The sequence below is a fragment of the Myxine glutinosa genome, chromosome 10 (genome assembly GCF_964187855.1).
Source record: "Myxine glutinosa chromosome 10, kmMyxGlut1.1, whole genome shotgun sequence".
Classification (NCBI taxonomy): Eukaryota; Metazoa; Chordata; class Myxini; order Myxiniformes; family Myxinidae; genus Myxine; species Myxine glutinosa.
This window is the reverse complement of record NC_136270.1, coordinates 105,981,415-106,003,507: the sequence shown is the minus strand read 5'-3', so window position 1 is coordinate 106,003,507 and position 22,093 is coordinate 105,981,415. Positions and strand designations below refer to the sequence as shown.

At 43.4% G+C, this 22,093-nt stretch overlaps 3 protein-coding genes across 4 annotated transcripts in view; 1 reads left to right on the top strand and 2 right to left on the bottom strand.

Annotated features, from left to right (window-relative positions):
• The window catches only part of INTU (inturned planar cell polarity protein), a 39,467-nt gene extending 35,756 nt beyond the window's left edge, over nucleotides 1-3,711 (bottom strand). The window contains exons 1-3 of one of the 2 annotated variants that reach the window (XM_068126325.2): nucleotides 3,133-3,711; nucleotides 1,336-1,479; nucleotides 924-1,234 (exon numbers count right to left, since the gene is read on the bottom strand). In XM_068126325.2, the coding sequence (XP_067982426.2) occupies nucleotides 924-1,234; nucleotides 1,336-1,479; nucleotides 3,133-3,245 (568 nt within the window). In that variant the 5' untranslated portion in view covers nucleotides 3,246-3,711. The remainder of the gene's footprint in view (nucleotides 1-923; nucleotides 1,235-1,335; nucleotides 1,480-3,132) is intronic. The other variant, XM_068126324.2, reaches the window with a different exon arrangement.
• A 2,173-nt stretch (nucleotides 3,712-5,884) lies between these two features.
• Nucleotides 5,885-18,869, bottom strand: PFDN1 (prefoldin subunit 1). The gene is made up of 4 exons (XM_068126320.2): nucleotides 18,743-18,869; nucleotides 9,521-9,687; nucleotides 6,603-6,687; nucleotides 5,885-6,383 (listed from the first exon to the last, which is right to left on the bottom strand). Exons 1-4 carry the CDS (start codon nucleotides 18,776-18,778, stop codon nucleotides 6,303-6,305), a joined length of 369 nt encoding a protein of 122 aa, XP_067982421.1. The 5' UTR covers nucleotides 18,779-18,869; the 3' UTR covers nucleotides 5,885-6,302.
• A 985-nt stretch (nucleotides 18,870-19,854) lies between these two features.
• Nucleotides 19,855-22,093, top strand: part of ARMC9 (armadillo repeat containing 9) — a gene marked incomplete in the record, with an annotated part of 103,626 nt that continues 101,387 nt past the window's right edge. Inside the window, 1 exon segment of the mRNA XM_078785976.1 lies at nucleotides 19,855-19,876.

The window sequence follows — 22,093 nt, the reverse complement described above, 5'->3', positions numbered from 1 at the left end:
AACATACCTTTTACACAACATACTTTTTACACAACATACCTTTTACACAACATACCTTTTACACAACATACCATTTACACAACATACCTTTTACACACATACCTTTTACACAACATACCTTTTACACAACATACTTTTTACACAACATACCATTTACACAACATACCTTTTACACAACATACCTTTTACACAACACACCTTTTACTCAACATTCCTTTTACAGAGAAACCTTATGCTCAAAAGTCAATGTTTTCCTGTTTTCAGAGTTAATGCTCTGAGATGAAGTGGCCCCTCTGTCTCGAGTAGCATGTATTTTACAAACTTGGTACATCTATCTATCTATATATATATATATATATATTGTCCGTAAGTGATTCTGTCTGTCTGTCTGTCTGTCTGTCTGTCCGGGGGTGTGGCTACACCCGGTCTGGGAGGGGCTTCAAAAACAAATATCCACCATTTTGTTTACACTCATAGCTTTGAGGCCCCTTTTGTTAGGCCAGTGGTGTCTTGCTCTCTCACAGTTTTATTTCAACTCTAATTCGATATCTCATTTCATTTTTCACAGTCGCTAACATGGTTTTAGACTCGGTTGAAAAAAACGGGAATAAAATTCGATGAAAGTTACTGTTTATAGAACAAAATGTATTTTCAAAGGCCTGTAACATAAAGGCCATTCATTGAGTCTCCCTCACGACTTTATCTCGACGAATTCACCATCACATCACAGTATATATACAGTGTGTACACACACACACACACACACACACACACACACACACACACACACACACACACACACACACACACACACACACACACACACACACACACTTCAAGGGAGTTCCTCCTGCATCTATCACCTTTTCATGAAACGTATGCCGCATATCAAAGTTGTATTCACTGTGTACAGTTAATCATACCTATAAAAATGAGACCAGACACCATCGCTGCTCCACCATCCGTAAGGCCATGCACTTTGATGGTTTCACTACCGTGAAGAGGATCTCTCCCAGAACGTCCTGGCCATGCCAGCTGATGCAAGATTCCTAACAAGGACTCCAACAGACTCCTGCCACCTGTTTGCAACTTTAACGGATCAACATAAACCCAGACATCAAAAATGCGCTCTTGATGCGACGGTGACTTTTCAGGGGTCAGGTGAGGTGAATCCAATCCAGTTGTGAACTTGCCACTCAACCCCGCAACAGGTATTTGGCACGACGATTGTTTTCTACATCGAACAGGTGACAACAAACAAATACATATGAATTATTAATTCAGTGAAAAGAAAAGAAATCACAAAATTGAGTTTATCTGCCAGATTTTACAAACTTTGTGCTGTGCTGGTTCCGAGGCGGGTGACCCTCCCAGCGCAAGGATTCCTCTTCCAAAAACAGCTCTTCGTTTTCACTCAACTCCAAGTAAAAGAGTTCACCATTCTTCTGTACTCTTTCCATCCACTCACACCTTGGGTAGCTGGGCGGCACAACACAGGAAAAAAAGCACTCTTTGTAATCTACACACAACCCGCCTCCTTTTGCGGCTAAAGTTGAACAAGCCACATCATTTATTTACGTATTTATTTACATTTATTTACTTATTAACATTGATTGTTAATAAGGAGTAAAATGAGCAAAACCTCTATTTACATCATGTTCACTTTGCCCTATTACATATTTTCATTTTGGATGGTGGAGAGGTAGCGAGCCACTTACCTTTTTTCACGAAGAGTCGATGAGTTATCATCAGCACCCTAGACCGAAGAGTTAAGTGAATGACCTTTATCTTTGGCCAAACTTTCCCCCAGCTGACCACGAAGTTGTGATCGATTGCATCGGAGAAGTAGTACTCGTGAAGCATTTTATGTTTCAAGTAAAGTTAAATTTGTATTTATTTTTTCATATCGCTGGAAAGATAGCCGAGATGTGTACACACTCTCCTAAGAGCTGTCTAGCCGGGTTTGAATGTTGACCAAGCTGTAAACTGCCACCCTGGTGTTTCACATGCACAAGATGAGATCAACATGTGTGTGCCGCATCTCGGATGAACGTTAAACTGCGTGTTCCGTCTGCTAACACAGGTCATTGGTCGACTTTAAAGATCCAACGGTGTCTTTAGTGAAGAGTAGGTGAATTAATCGCCGGCACACTCAATAAATTACAAATTCCCCTCGCAAAGAGATTGCTTTGGCAGCACGGACACTCGGTGAAGTTTCTCGAGTTTTGAGGATCGTGATGATTTCATTTTAATAATGATGAATTGAAGAGTAAACTGCACTTGGTAGAGTGCACACCTCCACCAGGCTACACGGTTTAAAATTTTGTATCTCAATGACAGGCTGGGTTTGGATCCGGACCTCCAAAATCGAATCGACTTGTTCTTGTCATCTCCCCAACTCATCCACCAAGTTTCGTCATAATCTGTCCACAAACTTTTTGAAAGATCGTGCTACACTGCTATATAAGTTTGGCCCCCCATCTCTCAATGGTGAGGAAGAAGAAGAAGGGGGAGAAGAAGAAGAAGAAGAAGAAGAAGGAGGAGGAGGAGGAGGAGGAGAAGGAGGAGAAGAAGAAGGAGAAGGAGGAGAAGAAGAAGAAGAAGAAGAAGCAGGATGAGAAGAAGGAGGAGAAGAAGAAGAAGAAGGAGGAGGAGGAGGAGGAGGAGGAGGAGGAGGAGGAGGAGAAGAAGAAGAAGAAGACCACTCATTTTTTATTTTTTTTCAGATGTATATAGCTGGCGAAGCTGTTTCCTCGGCTATTGGGCAAAATCCTGGAGAGGTGACCACGCCGACACAGTATACTCGAATGGATCATTTGTCCAAGTAAGCATGACAAGCCGAGTCAACCCACCTGGTGTTAATTGAACGGCTGACAGGGGACGAGTTGTGATCTCAAGTCAGCCACCTTAACCGTTAAGCGAACACCTGTCTTCTCAACAATGAAGAATCATTCGGATCTTCGCCAAAATCGAATCAATTCTTCCTTATCAAGCACCCAACCTGACCACCTAATTTCATCCGAATCGGGCAACAAATTTTTGAGACACGGGACACGGGACATCATGTTTTGAAGCCGTCGATTATTACAAAGAAGCCAGACGCGTCTTTCGCGAGTGAGTTTGATTCGGTACCTGAACCCGGTCGCTTCCTCCGACTCGCTCGTGTCACTGTCGCTCCATCTGGAGGTCTGCACGTCTGCAGGTGTGCACTCGCTTCCGTTCGATCCATCCCCGTAAGCATCCATGTCCGTCCAACACCGACCTCCTCATTCACGATCACAACACAACGCTTGCAAATGCGGATAATAAACGAGAGCACGAGTTTGAAGTTTTAATTCCGACATCGCAGCAAAAAAAATTATACATTTTCGCATCAGAAACCAAACCTCATGAAAAGTTAAATTTAAAACAATAATTATTCGGATTCCAACTTCCGGGTTAGGCCACGTGACACGAACAGCTAACCGTGAGTGGCTGCCCGTTGTCATGACGATACGACTGGCTTTACAATAGGTACACCGTTTGATTGGTCCCTGGTTTGGTTTATTTTACCAAGGAATTATAACATAGGAGTAAAACGCCTGTTAAATATGACGGGTTGGACTAGTTTATTAGACGGTGAAGCCTCGGCCTAGAGAGTATAGCGCCAGGTGTGCTTATTTATTAGACATCGAACGGACGTAGATGAACACTCCTTTTACTCTGCATGACTTGTACATCACATACAGTGAATTTCACATTTTCACTTCCCTGTGCCGTGTATTTATTGTTATTTAAAAGAAAAACTTCTGTACACCGCCATTGAGGCTCGGTTTGCAAACCACCGTCTACAGTTCCAATAGAAGAGACAATATTACTCTTTTATCGAAAATGTTTTTTGTTTGTTTAATTCTCAAAATAATAGACTGTAGTGAACACACATTCGTGTTAAAAGAATGGCCTTTAAAACTCGACTCAAATACTACGGTCTTTATAATGGGGGACAGACATCTGTACAAACACACAAACTGACTGTGTTTTATATGGTGGATAATGCACTGGAACGTCACAAGTGAGCACTTCATAATGAAGTGTGGGTACTCACGAGTGACATGTTGAACTCCCTTCAGTGGTTATAACAAGCCATTTATCTTCATCAGCTATTTTCTATCCACTGCTGGACGAGTCTCAGCATATTGACGCCATGTTGCTGTCTCTTGCTTTGTTGCTCAAATGAACTCTTCCCCAATATTTGGCTATTTCTTCCCCCCCATCTTACACATGGCCTTCATCTATTCCTGTTTCCATCCATAGGTCTCCATGTTGTTACTATTGTTGTTCACCTGTTATCTAACCTGCCAGTGTCCTGCCCAGTTCCTGAGTTTGGTTATTTCTAAGACATCCTGAGGTTTGGTTTGTTCTCTGACCCATTTATTGTTTCTCTATCTTTATATGTAATACCCAAGGTATTTCGTTTCATATTGTGTTGTGCTGCTGTTAACCTTTTCTACATTTTGTTAACACGAGGGTCTCTGCCCGATAGGCAACAGTCGGAATAATACACCGATTGAAAACTTTCCTTTTCAGACATATTGGTAGGTTACCTCTCATGATGTTATAATATATAATTAAAGGGTACTTGCTCTGTCCTGCTGAACACAAAATGTAATCAGTTCATCTTTGGCCTGACAGGATGGCCTAGCCTAGAGGTACACACGAGCTTATTTACATTTGCTATTATAAAAGGGGAGGGGGGTGGGGGGGGTGGACATCTGTCCGATCAAGATATTCTACTTTTGTATTTTTAATCAATTTTCTGAACTTTGTCTGATCCGAAAAATCTGAAAGAGCCCGAGGAGACTCGATATGATTGAAATTTGTAGAATTTGTGTTTCACTTGGAAGTTGGGGGTTACGATGTACAAATAAAGGTGGAAAAGGTTTGATTTAATGCAATTTAATTCCAGGCTAAAACTATAAGGCAACAAAAGGTGAACATTTTGAAATGGGGCATATACGTTCTATAGGCAATGTACTTATACCAGGTTTGGTCAAAATCCCATTAATGGTTCACAACTTATTGCGATAAAGATTTTTACCAAAAATGAAAATGACCCCAAAATCGAATCAGTTCGTCTTTACATCATAGAACATACTTGATCTAAGTTTGATTTTAAACTCTTCAGCCATTCTCAAGTTATCGCGGCAACAAAAACCTATCATGGATCCACGGACGGACAGCCAGACGGACAACCCGAAAACATAATGCCTCCGACAACCTCATCAGCGGAGGCAAAATTACAGCCCACAGTTGTGCCGAATTTGGTTGAAATCTCTTTAGTAGTTCACAAGTTGTTGTGGTAACAAAAATACCCAATAACGGACTGACAGCCGGACAGACAACCCAAAAACGATGCCTCCGGCCTTCAGCTGCCGAGCAATTAAAGAAAGAAAAGTTCATAAGCTTTCCAAATTCATACTTGTGGGTTTGAAATGTTGAAACCAAATATCTGTATTCAGTTAATACATTAAAAAAGAATTGTTTGCATTGGATACAAGTACTGTCCCATGAATAAACTTCAAGTCTCCAACATTTTCAGGAAGAAAAAAAAGTTTTCCTTCTTTAATTACAGCGCTGGTGACATCATGTAATAACAAACCTTTTATCAATTTTACTCACCCAGGGGGGAAGTTTGATTGCCAGATGAGCTAAAACCCATGGAACGCAATACTATAAAGCAGCCGGTTTAGGTCAAGTGCAGGACAAAGGTTTCCCCTCAACTCATGATTGATATACTCACCGCATCTGCTAAGTGTAGGTTGACCAGAGTAAGCAGCCACAGGAATCGAACCCACAGTGGCGAATAGAGAAAGAAGTCTAACCACATAAAATAAATCCATAAATCCACTTTACAACAAAGTTTTTATACTCTCCAAAAACCAATCAAGTTAAAGTTCCTCAACACAGTTCATTTTCATTTAAAACATGTCCACGATTGCGATAGATCACTGCGTCACCCTCCTTTTCCCCACAGCTACTCGTGCCTTCCCAGGGCCAAAGACGTTCCCGACCCAAAACATCACACCGTAACAGTTGGTTTTCACATCCCAGTGCCTATGAGAGAGATGAATGACAAGCAACAAATATTCCGAGCCAAATATGCACAAATCGATGTGGAACAAAATAATAATAATAATAATAATAATAGCAAGGCGGAGAAAGAGCCTCACACCAATTGCGATCATTGCACATTGATTTTGAATACAAAGGTGACCGCAGCACATTTTCAATTAAATAATTGATGCAAAAGTGATGAGGTGCAACTACGAGTGACGTGCTGCCAACATCTCTCTGATGTTCTTTTCCGCTTCATCGACTCGGCGGGAAAGCTCCTCTTTCTGTCGCTGCGGAAAAAAATAAAACCATTTAATAAGTGGAGAATGAGCAGAACCAAAGAAGCATGTAGACATTTTAATGTTTCTAAACGATTATTCCACAAACTAATATTGGAGCAATTGCATTATCCACAATCCAAGGTAAGGTTAATCTGCAAGTGCATAATGCTGTGGGTAATGTGGCATTTCCACCTGTAGTTTGAGAGAGAAAAAAAAGGCTGTTTGTACCTTCAGCTGTCCGAGGCAGTTCTCTGCTTCGCCTCGTTCCGACTTCAGGTCTGACAGCACATATTCACGATCCTGCAGCAAAAACCTGTGAACCAGGTAGCCAGACTTGCATTACCTCTGAAAGGTGCACAAGCCAATTTCACTGTCATCTTCTTATTTTCCTTAGCAAAGCAAACCTTGAACAGTCATGAATCACTCAACTCATTCAAGTATTAACTTCAAAAAGTAAAATTCATGCTTGTTCCTTCAAATTCAATATTATCCAACCAAGATATTCTAGTTTTGGATTTTAAATTAATTTTCTGAAATTTGAAGCACTTGTTTTTGACTTGAAAGTTGTGGGTTATGATGTGTAAATAAAGGTGGAAAAATCTGGTTTAATGCAATTTTATTCCAACCGATAACGCAACAAAAGGTGAAAAAATTGAAAGGGGGTGTAGACTTTTTCTATAGGCACTGTATATCCCCTTCTCTTTCAAGTTTATCTCTCCTACCAATTCTTGGTTCAACAATTCCTGCTCTACAGCCATTCGTGCAAGGGATGCGACATATCGGACAAGGAAAAACTCTTCTTCCTCTGACTCACATTCACCTTTCATATCTGCCAGAACTCATTACAAACATGTTATTCATGAGACGAAGCATTCCTTTATCCAAAATAAATGTGACAACCTCTCATCTTCTTCCACTAATATATCTTTCTGATTCTTAGCTAAAAGTATCTCCAACAACTTATGTCGCTCTTCCTTACCTTTGCTTTTCCATTCCGATGATACTATAGCTGTCTCTCTGACTGATAAATCAACTCTTTTTGGTTTTCTTTTTTCCTCGAATTCACACTGGATGACTCTAACATTCCATCTCCCTCTGATGCACCCCTTACCAATCCTATGAATGAATGAATGAATGATCGTTTTAAGGCCATTTTCCCCGCTAGAGCGGGGGTTAGCTTTGCGGGCCCCATGACAATCATGGTTCCCTGTTTGAGGCAATGTTTTTATGGCCGGATGCCCTTCCTGACGCCAACCCTTGGTCACGCTCTTAGGATGCGCAGGGATACGGTGTACCTATTCTAAACCGGGGTAGACACCGGGATCATTCATCCCAGCAAGCTGGTACTCAATTTGCCGACCTAGGAAGGATGACAGGCTGAGTCAGCCCCCCCTGGCATTAATTCAGCGATCGACCGGGATTCGAACCCAGGATCCTAGGATCCCAAGCCGGCACCCTAACCGCTAAGCCAATCCTATGCCCCTCCCTATACAAGATGGCATTACTCCTCGTGTCTTGAAGGAGTGTGCCTCAGAACTTGCACCCGTGCTTGCTCGTTTGTTATTTGTTTAAAAACCCAAACTTCTTTCCCGGAAACATGCTTTAGTGCAGCCTATTTTAAAGAAGGGTGATCGTTCAAACCCTTCCAACTACCGTCTTATTGCTCCGACTTCTACCATTTCCAAAGTCTTTGAATGTATTCTCAATAACCATTTCCTCAAGCATCTTGAATCTCTCAGTCTTCGATCTGAACATAAATATGACTTTCGCAAGGGCAAGATCTACCGGTGATATCCTTTCTTACATTATGAATGTTTGGGCCTCTTCTCTGAAAGACTTTGGGGAATCCTTTGTTGTAGGCCGAGATATCTCAAAAGTCTTTCACAGAGATTGGCATCGGGGTCTGATATCCAAGTTTCCATCTTTCGGCTTTCCTCCTTCACTCTGCTCTGGCATATCAAGCTTTCTCTCTGACTGCTCTATCTCCGTAATTGTTGATGGTTCAACATCTCCCTCCTTCCTTATGAACAACGGTGTTCCTCAGGGTTCTGTCCTGTCTCCAAAACTCTTCCTTCTTTTTATCAATGACGTTCTTTCTTCTACAAATAACCAAATGCACTCGTATGCTGATGACTCGACATTACATTCCTCCATGTTTTTCCCATCTGCCCCATTTCCTCTCACTCGATATCAATCTCGTTTCATCACAACCACCTCTTTAAAATCGGATTTGGACAACATTTCCCAGTGAGGAAAATGTAATAAAGTTAAGTTTAATACTTCCAAAACTAAATTTCTTCCCATCTCTCTCTAAAACTCCCAACTCTGCAATCTCCTTTGAATACTCCACAATTACACCATGTGATTCAATAAACCTACTAGGTATTACCCTAACATCAAATTTATCCTGGAATCCACACATTACACGAATAGCTAAGTGTGCCTCAAACTAGGAGTCCTGTTCAGATGTCGAAGATTCTTCTCTGAACAGTTGCTTCAACTATATAAATGATTGATTCGTCCTTGTACAGAGAACTGCTCTCACATCTGGGGAGGTTCTAGCTCCACATATTTACTGGAGAGACTTGAATACAAAGTAATCCGACGGATCAACTCTCCCAATCTGACCTCAAAACTCAACCCGCTCAAATTACACCGCAAAATTGGCTCTCTTTCTCTTTTCTACAGATATTACTTGTTTGTGTACCTCCGCCATTAGCGAGACCACGAAATACTCGACAAGCCACTACATCGCATGATTATTGTGGGCCATTGGCAACTCAAGGGTGGGCTGTTATGATGTTTGTTTCTGCCCCTCCACTGCCAAACTTTGGAACTCTTTACCTTCCCATGTATTTCCAAACATTGATGATCTGCTTTTCAAAATGCAGATTATTTAATTCCTCAAAAATTATTAGGCTTTATTGCGTTATTTCTCTCTTTCTTCACTTTTATATCAATGCAGCTCTTTTATTCAAGGCCTGGCCTCAATGAGGACTATATAGTCTGTGACTGGAGGCTTCAACATAAAAAAGTAGGAGTAGAGGAAAAACAAAATAAAAGCCATTGAACCAGCAGTAGTAGAGGTGAACAAATGAATTAATTAATGCGATCAATAAGGCTGGAAAAAAAACACGAGTACATACATTCTGCCAACACCCTGGAAGAGACGTGTTTTTGACGGCAGTGTCGAGATCTCCTGTAAAGTAAGTTTACAGGTCATGGCTGTCCGACTCAATGCCTCCATGCGGCCCTCAGCCTGCTGTTCTTGCCTCTGTGCCTCAATGACACGTGCCTGGAGCTCCACAAATGCCTAAGGAAGTAGAAGCAAACACAGGTAGTGAGAATAAGATGTTTGTAAAGTTGTCGATGGTTAAACGAGAAACATCATGCCAACAATTGTGTGTGATGTCAACGGTGGCACAAACCATAAACAGAAGTAAACTGTACAATGTACATCAATATAGAAGTTTATACAGCGTGTCCCACAAGTACCTTTAACCCATTTTCTTTTTTTTCCCAGTAGTGTAGCAGCATAGCAAACCTGTTGTGCATTTTGTGATACAAGCACCAAATTTGGCACAAATGTACATTAATATGTTGCGAACATTTTCAGATATTGGGCCACTTGAAATTCCGTAATTTTTTTTTTCAAATTTTTTCAAATTTCGTAATTTCAAATTTTTCGGGTGACACCGTCACAATTTCGGTCTTCGAGGCCGGCCGATATAGTGGGGCGGCTTAGCCCAAATATTCAAAAGAATTGTGCATTTTGTGATACAAGCACCAAATTTGGCACAAATGTACATTAATATGTTGCGAACATTGTGTGGTCAGCAATGAAGACGAGAGTCTGAATTACATGTATGCAAAAGACCTTGTGAACCAGTGAAGCAAATACACGGGTAAGCATGAATTAAATCTAGGGCATGATATAATTTCCATGATGTTTACCTCTACACTCAATGGTGGAAGGAGGTAATGTTTTGATCCCAGCTTGTCTGTATGTCTGTTTGTCTGTTAGTCCACAAAATTCCAGACAAAGCTTGTAGTAGTGGTAGTTGTAGTGGTAGTGGTGATAACAGAAATTGTTATATAGAACTGAACTTATATTATTATTATATGCAGAAAATAACTTCATTTCTATATGCCCTGCAGTGGACAGGTTAATTGGTTTATGCACTGAAGGGGTCACCCTGGTGTGCACTGCTGTGTTCTGCCTCACTGAGTTGTTCAGGTATGATGTACTCAGCACAAGCTTCCGGTCGGCCCGGAGGTGGGGGTGCGGGGCCTGTCACGGAACGTCAAAACAAACGGCCTGCCGGGGCCGCCCAAAAGTCGGGCGTGAGGGGCGCGTCCACTAATGGAACGCCTCTCGCTTCCCAGATCGAGGGCCACGTGGTCAGGAGAACCTCGTCCCTTCCGGTCACACTTTGCCTATCGGCCGGCCTCGAAGACCGAAATTGTGACGGTGTCACCCGAAAAATTTGAAATTACGAAATTTGAAAAAATTTGAAAAAAAAAATTACGGAATTTCAAGTGGCCCAATATCTGAAAATGTTCGCAACATATTAATGTACATTTGTGCCAAATTTGGTGCTTGTATCACAAAATGCACAATTCTTTTGAATATTTGGGCTAAGCCGCCCCACTACAGGTGAAATGCAGAAAGGGTTTTTGAAGAGGACACAAGGTCGAAGTGACAATCCCTCTACATTGGAAGAGCATTTAGTGATGAGTATCTGGTTGCTTGAACGTAATGAAACTTAAAAAAAAAAACGCGCAACTTATTTGATGATTTTCAAGCTGCCTTTCACAACAACCCTCCTTCAAAAATGTGTGTGAAAATAAGTTTAACAAGGAGCTGATTCTCTTACCCCCAGATCCTCTCACCCCCTCCTCCTCCCCCCCCCCCCCCCCACACACACACACACACACACACACACACACACACACACACACACACACACACACACACACACACACACACACACACATTTTGGGTGGCATGAGGAATACATGTGCAATATGAAAGCTAAATCTTGAACAGTTTTTGAAATATCACGTACACATATGTACATGGACGGATGATCGGTCAGTCGGACGGTGCTCATTTTAATGTCCCCATCTCAGACTTTGTTGGAGGGGCGGTGGACAACAAATATAGACAAATAGATCAATGTATTTGTTTTATTCTGCTCAATTTATTATAGTAAGAAAATGGTTTGGGTAAAGGGACTCATAGGACACCCATTTTCCATCACTTCCATTTTCGGTATTTGTCACCTGGTGGGTGTCCCGCCCGAGTGCTTTTGCCCTGTGATTACTTCCGGTCAATAAGCTGCTGTTTTGACACTTGCCTTGTGTCTCTCAATCCTTCAATTTGTGATACAATCAGTCTCATAAAGATTTTGCAGTGGCTATGAGGAGTTGGGTTGTGTGTTTTTGTGCTCATGTATTGATTGTGTCCTATTTTCACGATGGCATTTGCCGGCATAGGGATTTGGAGTGAATTCAATCAGAGTTCAGATGACTGGGTTGACCTTTACGAGAGATTGGATGAGCATTTCATAGTTAACAGAATAGATGGCATGTTATTCTGCTGAATGTGTGCGGGTTCCAGACCTACCGTTTGATGAAAGATCTCCCATCAACCGCAAAACCCCATTGCGACAAGTCATACGCTGCACTACAAACCCATGCTGGGGGAAAATTGTGTCAAGGTTTTCCATCTTGCGTAAACTGCTCTCAGAAACGGATCTAGGCCTCAATAAGGGTACCCAGATTGCCGCTGCGTGTATGCAAGCCAAAGAGAGTGTACGACATGCACAGAGTAGGAACCTACACAGAGAAGTGTCATATTTCTCCACCTCCCGCGAGACGTCGTCTGAAGACTGGGGGCATGACCTGCATCACCTGTTGCGGTGGTAGACATGATGCATTTCAATGTCCTACACAATTTTGTGCTACACCTGTGGGAAGATGGGGCATCTGCAAGCCCGATGTCCCAAACCCACCTCTTCCACTCACCACGTTGATGTCGACAACGAAAACACAGTCAACTGATCGCACACTTCATGTAGTCGGCAGCATATCAGACGCTACCACAGACAAAGGTGAGGACTATTCAGTTTTGTCTGTTGGCGCTAAGGATACTGACCTCCAATTGTTGTGACCGTGACAATCGATCACTCTCCCCATGAAAATGGAGATCAATACTGGTGCTTAGAGAACTGTTACGGATTTATGTGAATTACTATTCAGGTCATTGCTTATTAATGTTTATTCGATTAAAGGTTGTTGTGATTAAAGGGTCAGGAGCCCTCCTGGGGAAAAGGAGACCGGAAACGGAAGAAGAAAAGACACGAGGTCCGGGAGAAGCGGCGATCTTCTTCCTCTTCCTCGCCCAGCGCCGAGAAGAGCGGTATCGATATTGAGCAGCGTGGGGGACGCTGCGTTTGAAAGCCCGTCTGGCGAAAGGAGTTACCTGCGCGGGGTAACTACCCATTTACACGTCAAGTCGCCGTGGGTTCGTGCACGGAACCCAGCGTCCGGCACAGTTCGCCTCACCGTCTACAAGGACGCATACGGGTCGCACCTTGGGCCTCGCGCGCGTTGCAAGCCGCGCTTGGTTTTGCCCCGTTGCTTGGCAAGGAGGTGTGCACTGCAGCAGCTGTCCCCGGTACGAGACGTGCACGTTTGGAGCACGTCCGCCCGGGGGTTCGTTCAACCGCCCGTGTGCGGAGAAGAGAGACATTGTGAGGGACAGTGACCCAAGTGGTCGTGAGTGGGGAAAGGGGGGGACACATATATAAGATGGCCATCTTTGTAATATTGATTGTTGATTGGTGATGGTTGTTGATTGCTCGGGGAATATATCATTGATTATTCCGGATCCTTGGTGTGGGGTTTCTTATCGACTGGAATTCATATTGATTGCGTTACGAAAGTGCATAAATAATAGATCTTTCTGGCGGAGTTCCTCTCACGGTCCGGGGGTCACCGAGACCAGGTAGCCACCGGGAGGACCACGTAACAGAATTGGGGGCTCGTCCGGGATTTAAAATTGTATAAAATAATAAAATAATATTTTTATTAATTAAAATTTATTAATTAAGTATTAATTGGTAAATTTTTGGGGAATTGGGGTAAAGTCTTGGGTGAAGGTTAACAGGTGTTAACGATAGGCACCATGGCGTTTGTGGCACAGAACTTTGCGGTAACCCCGAGTGAGGCACAGTTCCGAGCGTTGCTAAAGTCGGACCTCTTGAAATTGGCCAAACATTTTAACTTGGAGGTCCGAACTAATTTGAGGAAGGCAGAGTTGCAGACCACGGTGATACAATCTATGGTGGGATTAGGAACATGGGACGAGTTAGCCTGGCAGTGGCTACCCGAAGAACCAGAAGACGTTGAGCTCCGGAAACTGGAGTTGCAATTACGGAGCCAGGAACGGATCAAAGAAGAAGAAAGGAAAGCAGAAAAGGAAAGAGCAGAAGAAGAAAGGAAAGCAGAAAAGGAAAGAGCAGAAGAGGAAAGGAAAGCAGAAGAGAGGAGAGAAGAGAAACAAGCAGAGGAAAGGAGAGTGGAACGAGAACTCCAGGAAAGGTAAGCAGAAGAAGAAAGGAAAGCAGAAAAGGAAAGAGCAGAAGAAGAAAGGAAAGCAGAAGAGAGGAGAGAAGAGAAACAAGCAGAGGAAAGGAGAGTGGAACGAGAACTCCAGGAAAGGTTAGAAGGGAGAAAAGCAGAGGAGAGGAGAGCTGCCAGGGAACTCGAAGCAGAGGAGAGAAAAGCCGAAAGGGAGTTGAAGGAACGTGATCTGGCGCTTCAGCAAGAGATTAAATTCAAGGAGCTGGATTTAATGAGTGAACGGGGAGAGGTACCACCCTTGCTGACGGGGTCGACACCTAGCCAGAACACCTGGGAGGTGGGCAGACATGTGAGGCTGGTTCCACCCTTCAGTGAAAAGCAGGTCACTCTATTTTTTCCACACTTTGAGAAAGTGGCTCGACAGTTAAACTGGCCGGAGGAGGCCTGGACCATACTAGTGCAAAGTGTGCTGGTGGGTAAAGCTCAAGAGATTTATTCGGCGCTACCAATGGACCAATGTGCAGATTATGAGGTATTGAAGAAGCACATCCTCAAAGCCTATGAGTTGGTTCCGGAAGCTTACCGGCAAAAATTCAGGAATGCCAGGAAGAGGGAGGGTGAGACCCATGTGGAGTTTGCCAGAGTGAAAGAAAACATGTTTGATCGGTGGTGTGAGTCAAAAGGAGTCGGGAACGACTTCGAAGCATTGCGTGACCTGATGCTGGTGGAGGAATTTCAACAGTGTGTCCACGAGGACATCAAAGTGTACCTGCAGGAAAAGAAAGTACCGAAGTTGTGGGACGCAGCCACCATGGCAGATGATTATGCCTGAACACACCGGATAGGGGTCCACGAACCTAACTCCTCGCCTAGATCTCCGCAGGGGAGGTGTGGAACAGCAGGTGCGGAGAACGACAATACATGGCGGCGGCCTCGAGATGATTATGGGGACAACGCTGATACCCGAACTGTTCGAAATCAGGGGGCTACGGGCCCAAGACAAACTTATTTTTTGGGGGGCCAGAGGCAGACCACGAGTTTTTCCTCCGGGCCTACTTGCGCTTTTTGCAAGAAACCTGGACACTTGATGTCCAGTTGTTACCTCATGAAAAGGGAAAACCCAGAGCGGAGTCCGACTATTACCACTCCGAATGCGATGGCAAGCGTAAGAAATCGCCCACAGAAGAGTTACCAACCATTTATTTATGAGGGGTTGGTCTCACTCAAGGGAGACTTGACTAACCCAAGACCGGTTAGGGTTTTGAGGGACACAGGAGCCCATCAATCCTTAATGCTTGAAGGCATTTTGCCATTGTCAAAGAGTACCGCAACTGGTGATAGTGTTCGGTTACAAGGGATCGGTGGCTGTGTTAGTGCCCCACTTCATGTCATCCATTTGGAATCCGATTTGGTGTCAGGACCGGTCACCGTCGGTTTACAAGCCACGCTTCCTGTAGAGGGAGTATCTGTGATTATCGGGAATGATTTGGCCAGGGGGCAAATTTATGGTAACCCGAGGGTGGATAAAGAGCCCCACAGGGGAAATAACACCACCCCAGCTAGGGATGGCGACAAAAGTTCCAAGTTATTTGTAGGGGGACTGAACTTCAACACAGAGGAAGAAGTTCTGACCTCTGTCTTCAACAGATATGGGCCGCTGGTGGAAGTGCGGGTGGTAAAAGATAGGGAAACGCAACGGTCAAGAGGGTTCGGCTTTGTCACGTTTGCAAGCACAAGAGACGCCAGAGAGGCAGAGAAGAATTGGAATGGTAAGGATTTGGAGGGTCGGACCATAACAGTAGGGAAGGCATTTCGTAGACGTCGAGAGGTCTACAGAGGAGGACAACTTGGCGGTAGTTTTGGGGTTGGCAGCAGCCAATATTACTATGGAGGCTCAAAGAGTTACGGCACCTCCCGAAAGAATGAATGTCAGAGTACTGGCCGGGAAGGAGACCGCCAGTCAGGTAACGGCTGGGACAAGGGGTCCCACCGTAACTGTTAGGAGTCTGGAGAAGTTGAAGCACTATATACGGTGGAGCCGCCGAGCCGGGGCTCCTACACGGACTAACCGTGAACGCCACGTTCTTAAAGGCGTCCAGGTAGGGAACTTTCCTGCACGGACTAACCGTGAACTCTACGTTCTTAAAGGCGTCCATGTAATGAACTTTCCTCCCCGGACTAACCGTGAACTCCACATTCCTTAAGGCGTCCCTGTAGGGAATACTCAGCTGGGCCTCCCGAAAAAGTGCTATCGAGAGGTTTAACCTTGGGGCTTTGGTCCCCACCTCTTAACCGTCATTCAAGAGAAACTAGAAGTGGTTGACGCTTGGTCCAGAGGGAATTAATCTAGGGGATGGCGTGAAATTTTGGTTTTAAGTAAAACTGTGCCCGGGGGGAACTGATGATTTGGGGGTGTGAGTTATCTGATTTGTTTATCAAAATTGGCCGGCAAAGAAAATTTTCGCTGGGTTCAAACTTTCTTTCTTGAAGGGTGGAGTGTTACGGATTTATGTGAATTACTATTCAGGTCATTGCTTACTAATGTTTATTCGATTAAAGGTTGTTGTGATTAAAGGGTCAGGAGCCCTTCTGGGGAAAAGGAGACCGGAAACGGAAGAAGAAAAGACATGAGGTCCGGGAGAAGCGGCGATCTTCTTCCTCTTCCTCGCCCAGCGCCGAGAAGAGCGGTATCGATATTGAGCAGCGTGGGGGACGCTGCGTTTGAAAGCCCGTCTGGCGAAAGGAGTTACCTGCGCGGGGTAACTACCCATTTACACGTCAAGTCGCCGTGGGTTCGTGCACGGAACCCAGCGTCCGGCACAGTTCGCCTCACCGTCTACAAGGACGCGTACGGGTCGCACCTTGGGCCTCACGCGCGTTGCAAGCCGCGCTTGGTTTTGCCCCGTTGCTTGGCAAGGAGGTGTGCGCTGCAGCAGCTGTCCCCGGTACGAGACGTGCACGTTTGGAGCACGTCCGCCCGGGGTTCGTTCAACCGCCCGTGTGCGGAGAAGAGAGACATTGTGAGGGACAGTGACCCAAGTGGTCGTGAGTGGGGAAAGGGGGGGACACATATATAAGATGGCCATCTTTGTAATATCGATTGTTGATTGGCGATGGTTGTTGATTGCTCGGGGAATATATCATTGATTATTCCGGATCCTTGGTGTGGGGTTTCTTATTGACTGGAATTCATATTGATTGCGTTACGAAAGCGCATAAATAATAGATCTTTCTGGCAGAGTTCCTCTCACGGTCCGGGGGTCACCGAGACGAGGTAGTCACCGGGAGGACCACGTAACAGAACGAATACGTGTGAACACATGTTCACCTCGCTGTATCCATAGGGTGACGTTCCAGAGATCACACCTGTGTCAAGTAAACTGAAGACGTCCACCAATGAAAATGTGGCCGTGATCAGCTCAACCAATGTGTCTGTTGAATATGATTGTGCGTCCCACGCTTTACTGTTGTTCGTCGCAAAGGGCAAGGGTCTGGCCTTGTTTGGCAGAGACTGGTTAAAGGTCATCAGATTCAACTGCCATAATGTGAAACGTGTGTACATCAGTGCTAGATGTGCATCGATTGTTGACAGGTAAACTGATCTATTCCATCCATGTAGGTGTGGGCACTTTCAAAAGCACCGAGGACGCCCACCAGGTTGCGGAGGCCGGAAATGGTCGTGACAGGTTGACAAGTGATAGCAAGCCGCTTGGTAACGGAACGCACCTCTGGGGTGTGTGCATTTTCCAATCAGCTTGCTTTCGCTTGCCAAGCCAGCTGTTCCTTATCCACAGTTTCCTTGGAGTGCTTAAGCCACTTGACGAGTGCTCTATAAAGCGCTTGGTAATGGAACACACCCGTGGTCCCAGTGGTTGTACTCAGCGTGTACATGGGGAGGTTTTAGGCTGTTTCAAGTTACCTCAACTCTCTGGATACGTAAACGTTTATCGAATAGCATTATTCCTGTGGGATGGGACATGGGTATTACAATCCTGGAGGCATTATCCAGTCCTTCAAGATGGGTTCTTCAGTAGTAGTAGTAGTAGTGGTAGTGGTAGTGTAACCTGATGAGGATCAATGGTAGTGGTAGTGGTAGTAGTGTAACCTGATGAGGATCAGTGGTAGTGGTAGTAGTGGTAGTAGTAGTAGTAGTAGTGGTGGTGGTAGCGGTAGGGTAGGTAACCTGATGAAGATCAGTGGTAGTGACAGTAGTCAATGTGGTAGCGGTAGGGTAGGTAGGTAGCCTACCCTACCGCAATCGTGGTGGTAGCGGTAGGGTAGGTAACCTGATGAAGATCAGTGGTAGTGACAGTAGTAGTGGTAGTGGTACTGGTAGTGATAGTGTAACTTGAAGAGGATCAGTGGTAGTGGTAATAGTAGTGGTAGCGGTGGTGGTAGCGGTAGGGTAGGTAATCTGAAGATCAGTGGTAGTGATAGTAGTAGTGGTAGTGGTACTGGTAGTGATAGTGTAAGTAACCTGATGAGGATCAGTGGTGGTGGTAGTAGTATAATATTTGTTGTGAAATATGAGTTTGAAACGAAACCAAATCTCAAAACCACCCAATCATCACACAACATTCGAGGTTTCTCCTCGTTTATAACATTCAATTCTTGTTTCGTTCCTTGCAAGAAAGAAAGAACGTGAAACGTGGTAGGAAAATCCTCTCTTATAATAAAATATAAACCACATCCGCGAAAGACTTCCCAAATAGAGAAAACGACGCTGATTAAAATAATTTTAATAACTACATGCACAGATTTTAAAATTGCTTAATTACCTTCTGCAATTCTCGATCAACTACCGGAACCGCCATTTCACACGTTTAGTTTTCTTCTTCTTCTTCCTAATCCTTGTCAGCTTTATTTTATTAATCTCATCCTTCATTTCATGGATGACAATGGAATTCTCTGATCCCAAAAGATTAAAGTACGCACGGTAATAACACTAAGAGCTGTAGCATTTCACTTTGTTAACGTTTTGCGAAATATCGATGAAAAGGGAAAATTAACACTGCATATCTAATCCATACCGTCATGGCTACTAGAAAATGAACAAACTATGAACATATCATGGCCGCTATTAACCTCATTTGAAGCATTTGCTCTGTGTCTATGAGCCGAAACATACCAAAGACTTTAAAACGTACGTGCTGCTTTTTTGATTAATGTTCAGTATTTAAAAATAATACAGCACGGACAAGCAACCATATGTTGGCAACCATTGCGCAGAATAGATGGGATGAATGGCCTCGTCAAGCGTTGAAATTACTTTAACGGAAGTCGTATTTAAAGTGTATAAGAGAAGAAAGTTCTGGAATTAAAAAACTAGTGGAATTAAAAAGTACACTACCATACGAAACGCAACATCAATTGCACACTTTAAAACAAATAAATGGCGATAGTAACCGATACACCACAGAATCGGCAAAAACGTCATTTAAAAAAAACTATAAGTGTAAAATAAATAATTATGATTAAATTTAACTTCACGCGATCTATATATATATATATATGTTCTTATATCTTTCAATGTGATATTTAGTCTAAATTTTCACACTGCTTTTGAAATTACGACCATTCAAATAAACATTTATTATTAATACATTTTACAGCACAACAAATCAGTCCAACAACGCTCTTTTATTAAGACGACTGCAGGAGTGACTGAGAACACCTTCTCGAAGTTTATAAGCAGTGGGTACAGAAAAAAATTGACGTTTTTTCACGATGAGATGAAAGACTTTGTAGTTGACAAAAAGCTTTTGTGCCCGAGATGAAAATGTTTTTTGGGTTGACATGGAATAGTGTGATGTTTTAAACGATGGTACATTGTGCCCCCTATCGTTCGCTGCGCATGAGGCGGTGTATTGTCAAGACCACAACGCTTGTCGTGGAGGAAACGAATGGATTGGGTGAGAATGTTTTTACTGCTTTGCATTTGTATTTCTTTCCGTAGATTCGCGCAGCATGTTATAAACCACAGCGATGGTTTCCTTTCTTCCTCAACTTTTTGTCAACAATCCGAAAGCTTTTGTGAGTTGTTACGAGTTTACATGCGCAAGGTGATATAACTTATAAGGATTACAATAATCGCAAAGCGGCCGTGCAAAAAGAACAATTTCGTCCACCACCAACGAGCGCAAATTCAAAAAACACCTTTATCATTCCATAGTTAAGCTTAATTTTTAAGGTTGTGCAAAACTACCAAATATATATATATTATATATAATTATCAATATATATAATTGACAACCGCGTGTTATACCGTTGCCAAGACAACCGAGCTTCGTAAAAACATAATCCATCGGTTTTAACATTGGATGAAACAAGAACAGAGACAGCGATTTTGGTCCTGCCTGAGGACCAGAATTAAAGAGAACACGTATCAGAAAGAAACAAATTTAATGCTCTCTTTCATGCTATATTTTTAAAATGCCATTCAGGCTATAAAATAATTGCTCCGTTTCTATTTTAATATCCAACACGAGAGAAACAGAATGCGTCCTTAAACCCGATGACTTAACAAGTAAACCTGTACACGTGTGGAGGGTATTTGGAACAATATATTCCTTTATTTTACCAATATGCACACAAAACCACTCCTACAGTTCGTTTGCAAAAATCGAAAAGTTGACACTCCTTACACACACACACACACACACACACACACACACACACACACACACACACACACATACACACACACACACACACACACACACACACACACACACACACACACACACGTCAGTCTGTGACACATACGCAACACACACAACATACACACACTCACTCACATACAACACACACACCCACATACACCACACACACGCACACATACACCACGCGCGCACACACACGTAACACATGCAACACACACTCACACACGCACATACACATACAATGCACACATACACCACACACACACACACACACACACACACACACACACACACACCACACACACACACCCAAGAAACAAAATCAAAGCCATAAACCAATCAGAAATCAACAAGTTAGACATCAAAACAAGAAAACTCCGTACCATCCACAAAATGTTTTACAAAAATCAGTGCATCCCGAGAATGTACCTGCTGAGACGAGAGGGAGGGAGCGACATGATGGAACTCAACCAGGTGCACAGAGCGACTTGTGTAGGACTAGCTGAGTATGTGAAATGCTCAACAGACTATCGGATGCAATTTGGAAAACAAACACGAACACAACAAACCTGGAAAAGTATCCATAACTTACTCTGCAAAGAATTTCCAAAAACAGGTGCGAATAGAAGATGTCATGTAGGAAAATGAAACCGCAACAAACACAGCCCCAACAACAGCAAAAAAAAGACAAAAAAAATGTATAAAAAGAAATATCAAGAAATATACAACAGCTGGGAGAATGACAAAAGAGCAGGAGAATACAAAAAATAATTTAGCAGAGCGAGGATTGACAAAGAAGGATCATTGGAATGGCTAAGAAGAGGTCAGCTCAACTGGGATGGTGAACAAATCATAATATATGCCCAAGATCAAGGACACCACACCAATGGATTTAAAAAGATGGCGGGACTGAGCCAGACGGACAAGTGTAGATTCTGCAAGACAGAAACAGAAAGTACTTGTCACCTGCTCTCGGGATGCAAAGAACTATTATCAGAACAACTTTACACACAACGGCACAACAAAGTATGCACAGCGATTCATTGGCATATCTGCAGAAATTTAAACAACCCAGTACCAGAAAACTCATGGAAACCCGAACCAAGGGCAATCATTCAAAATGACACGTCATGCTCACGTACGACCTGATGATTCCATCGAGCGTGAACAGAGAAAACAAAGCATTGCGTCTGGACATTGTACTCAGGAACAAAAAGGGAAAGACAGCATTGATTAATTGAGATATCAGTACCCAGTGAATTTGGCCTAAATAACACAGATATCAAGAAAATGACCAAATACCAGGAAGTCAAAAATGAGGTCAAGGGATATTGGAAGGTGAAGAGCATCAAGATTGTACCGGTGATACTTGGAGCAACTGGAATGATAAAGAAGAATCTCCCTGAGATTTTGAAACCATCCCCGGGAAAAATATCACCAATGAACTACAACTGGAGGCAATCCGGG

Excerpts from the sequence above, each read along its gene's own strand:
- PFDN1 (XM_068126320.2), bottom strand. The coding sequence starts at position 18,778 with ATGGCGGTTCCGGTAGTTGATCGAGAATTGCAGAAG. Across the intron at positions 9,688-18,742 it reads TTGATCGAGAATTGCAGAAG|GCATTTGTGGAGCTCCAGGC; the intron begins GTAATTAAGCAA and ends CTACTTCCTTAG. Across the intron at positions 6,384-6,602 it reads ACTGCCTCGGACAGCTGAAG|CGACAGAAAGAGGAGCTTTC; the intron begins GTACAAACAGCC and ends TTTTTTCCGCAG.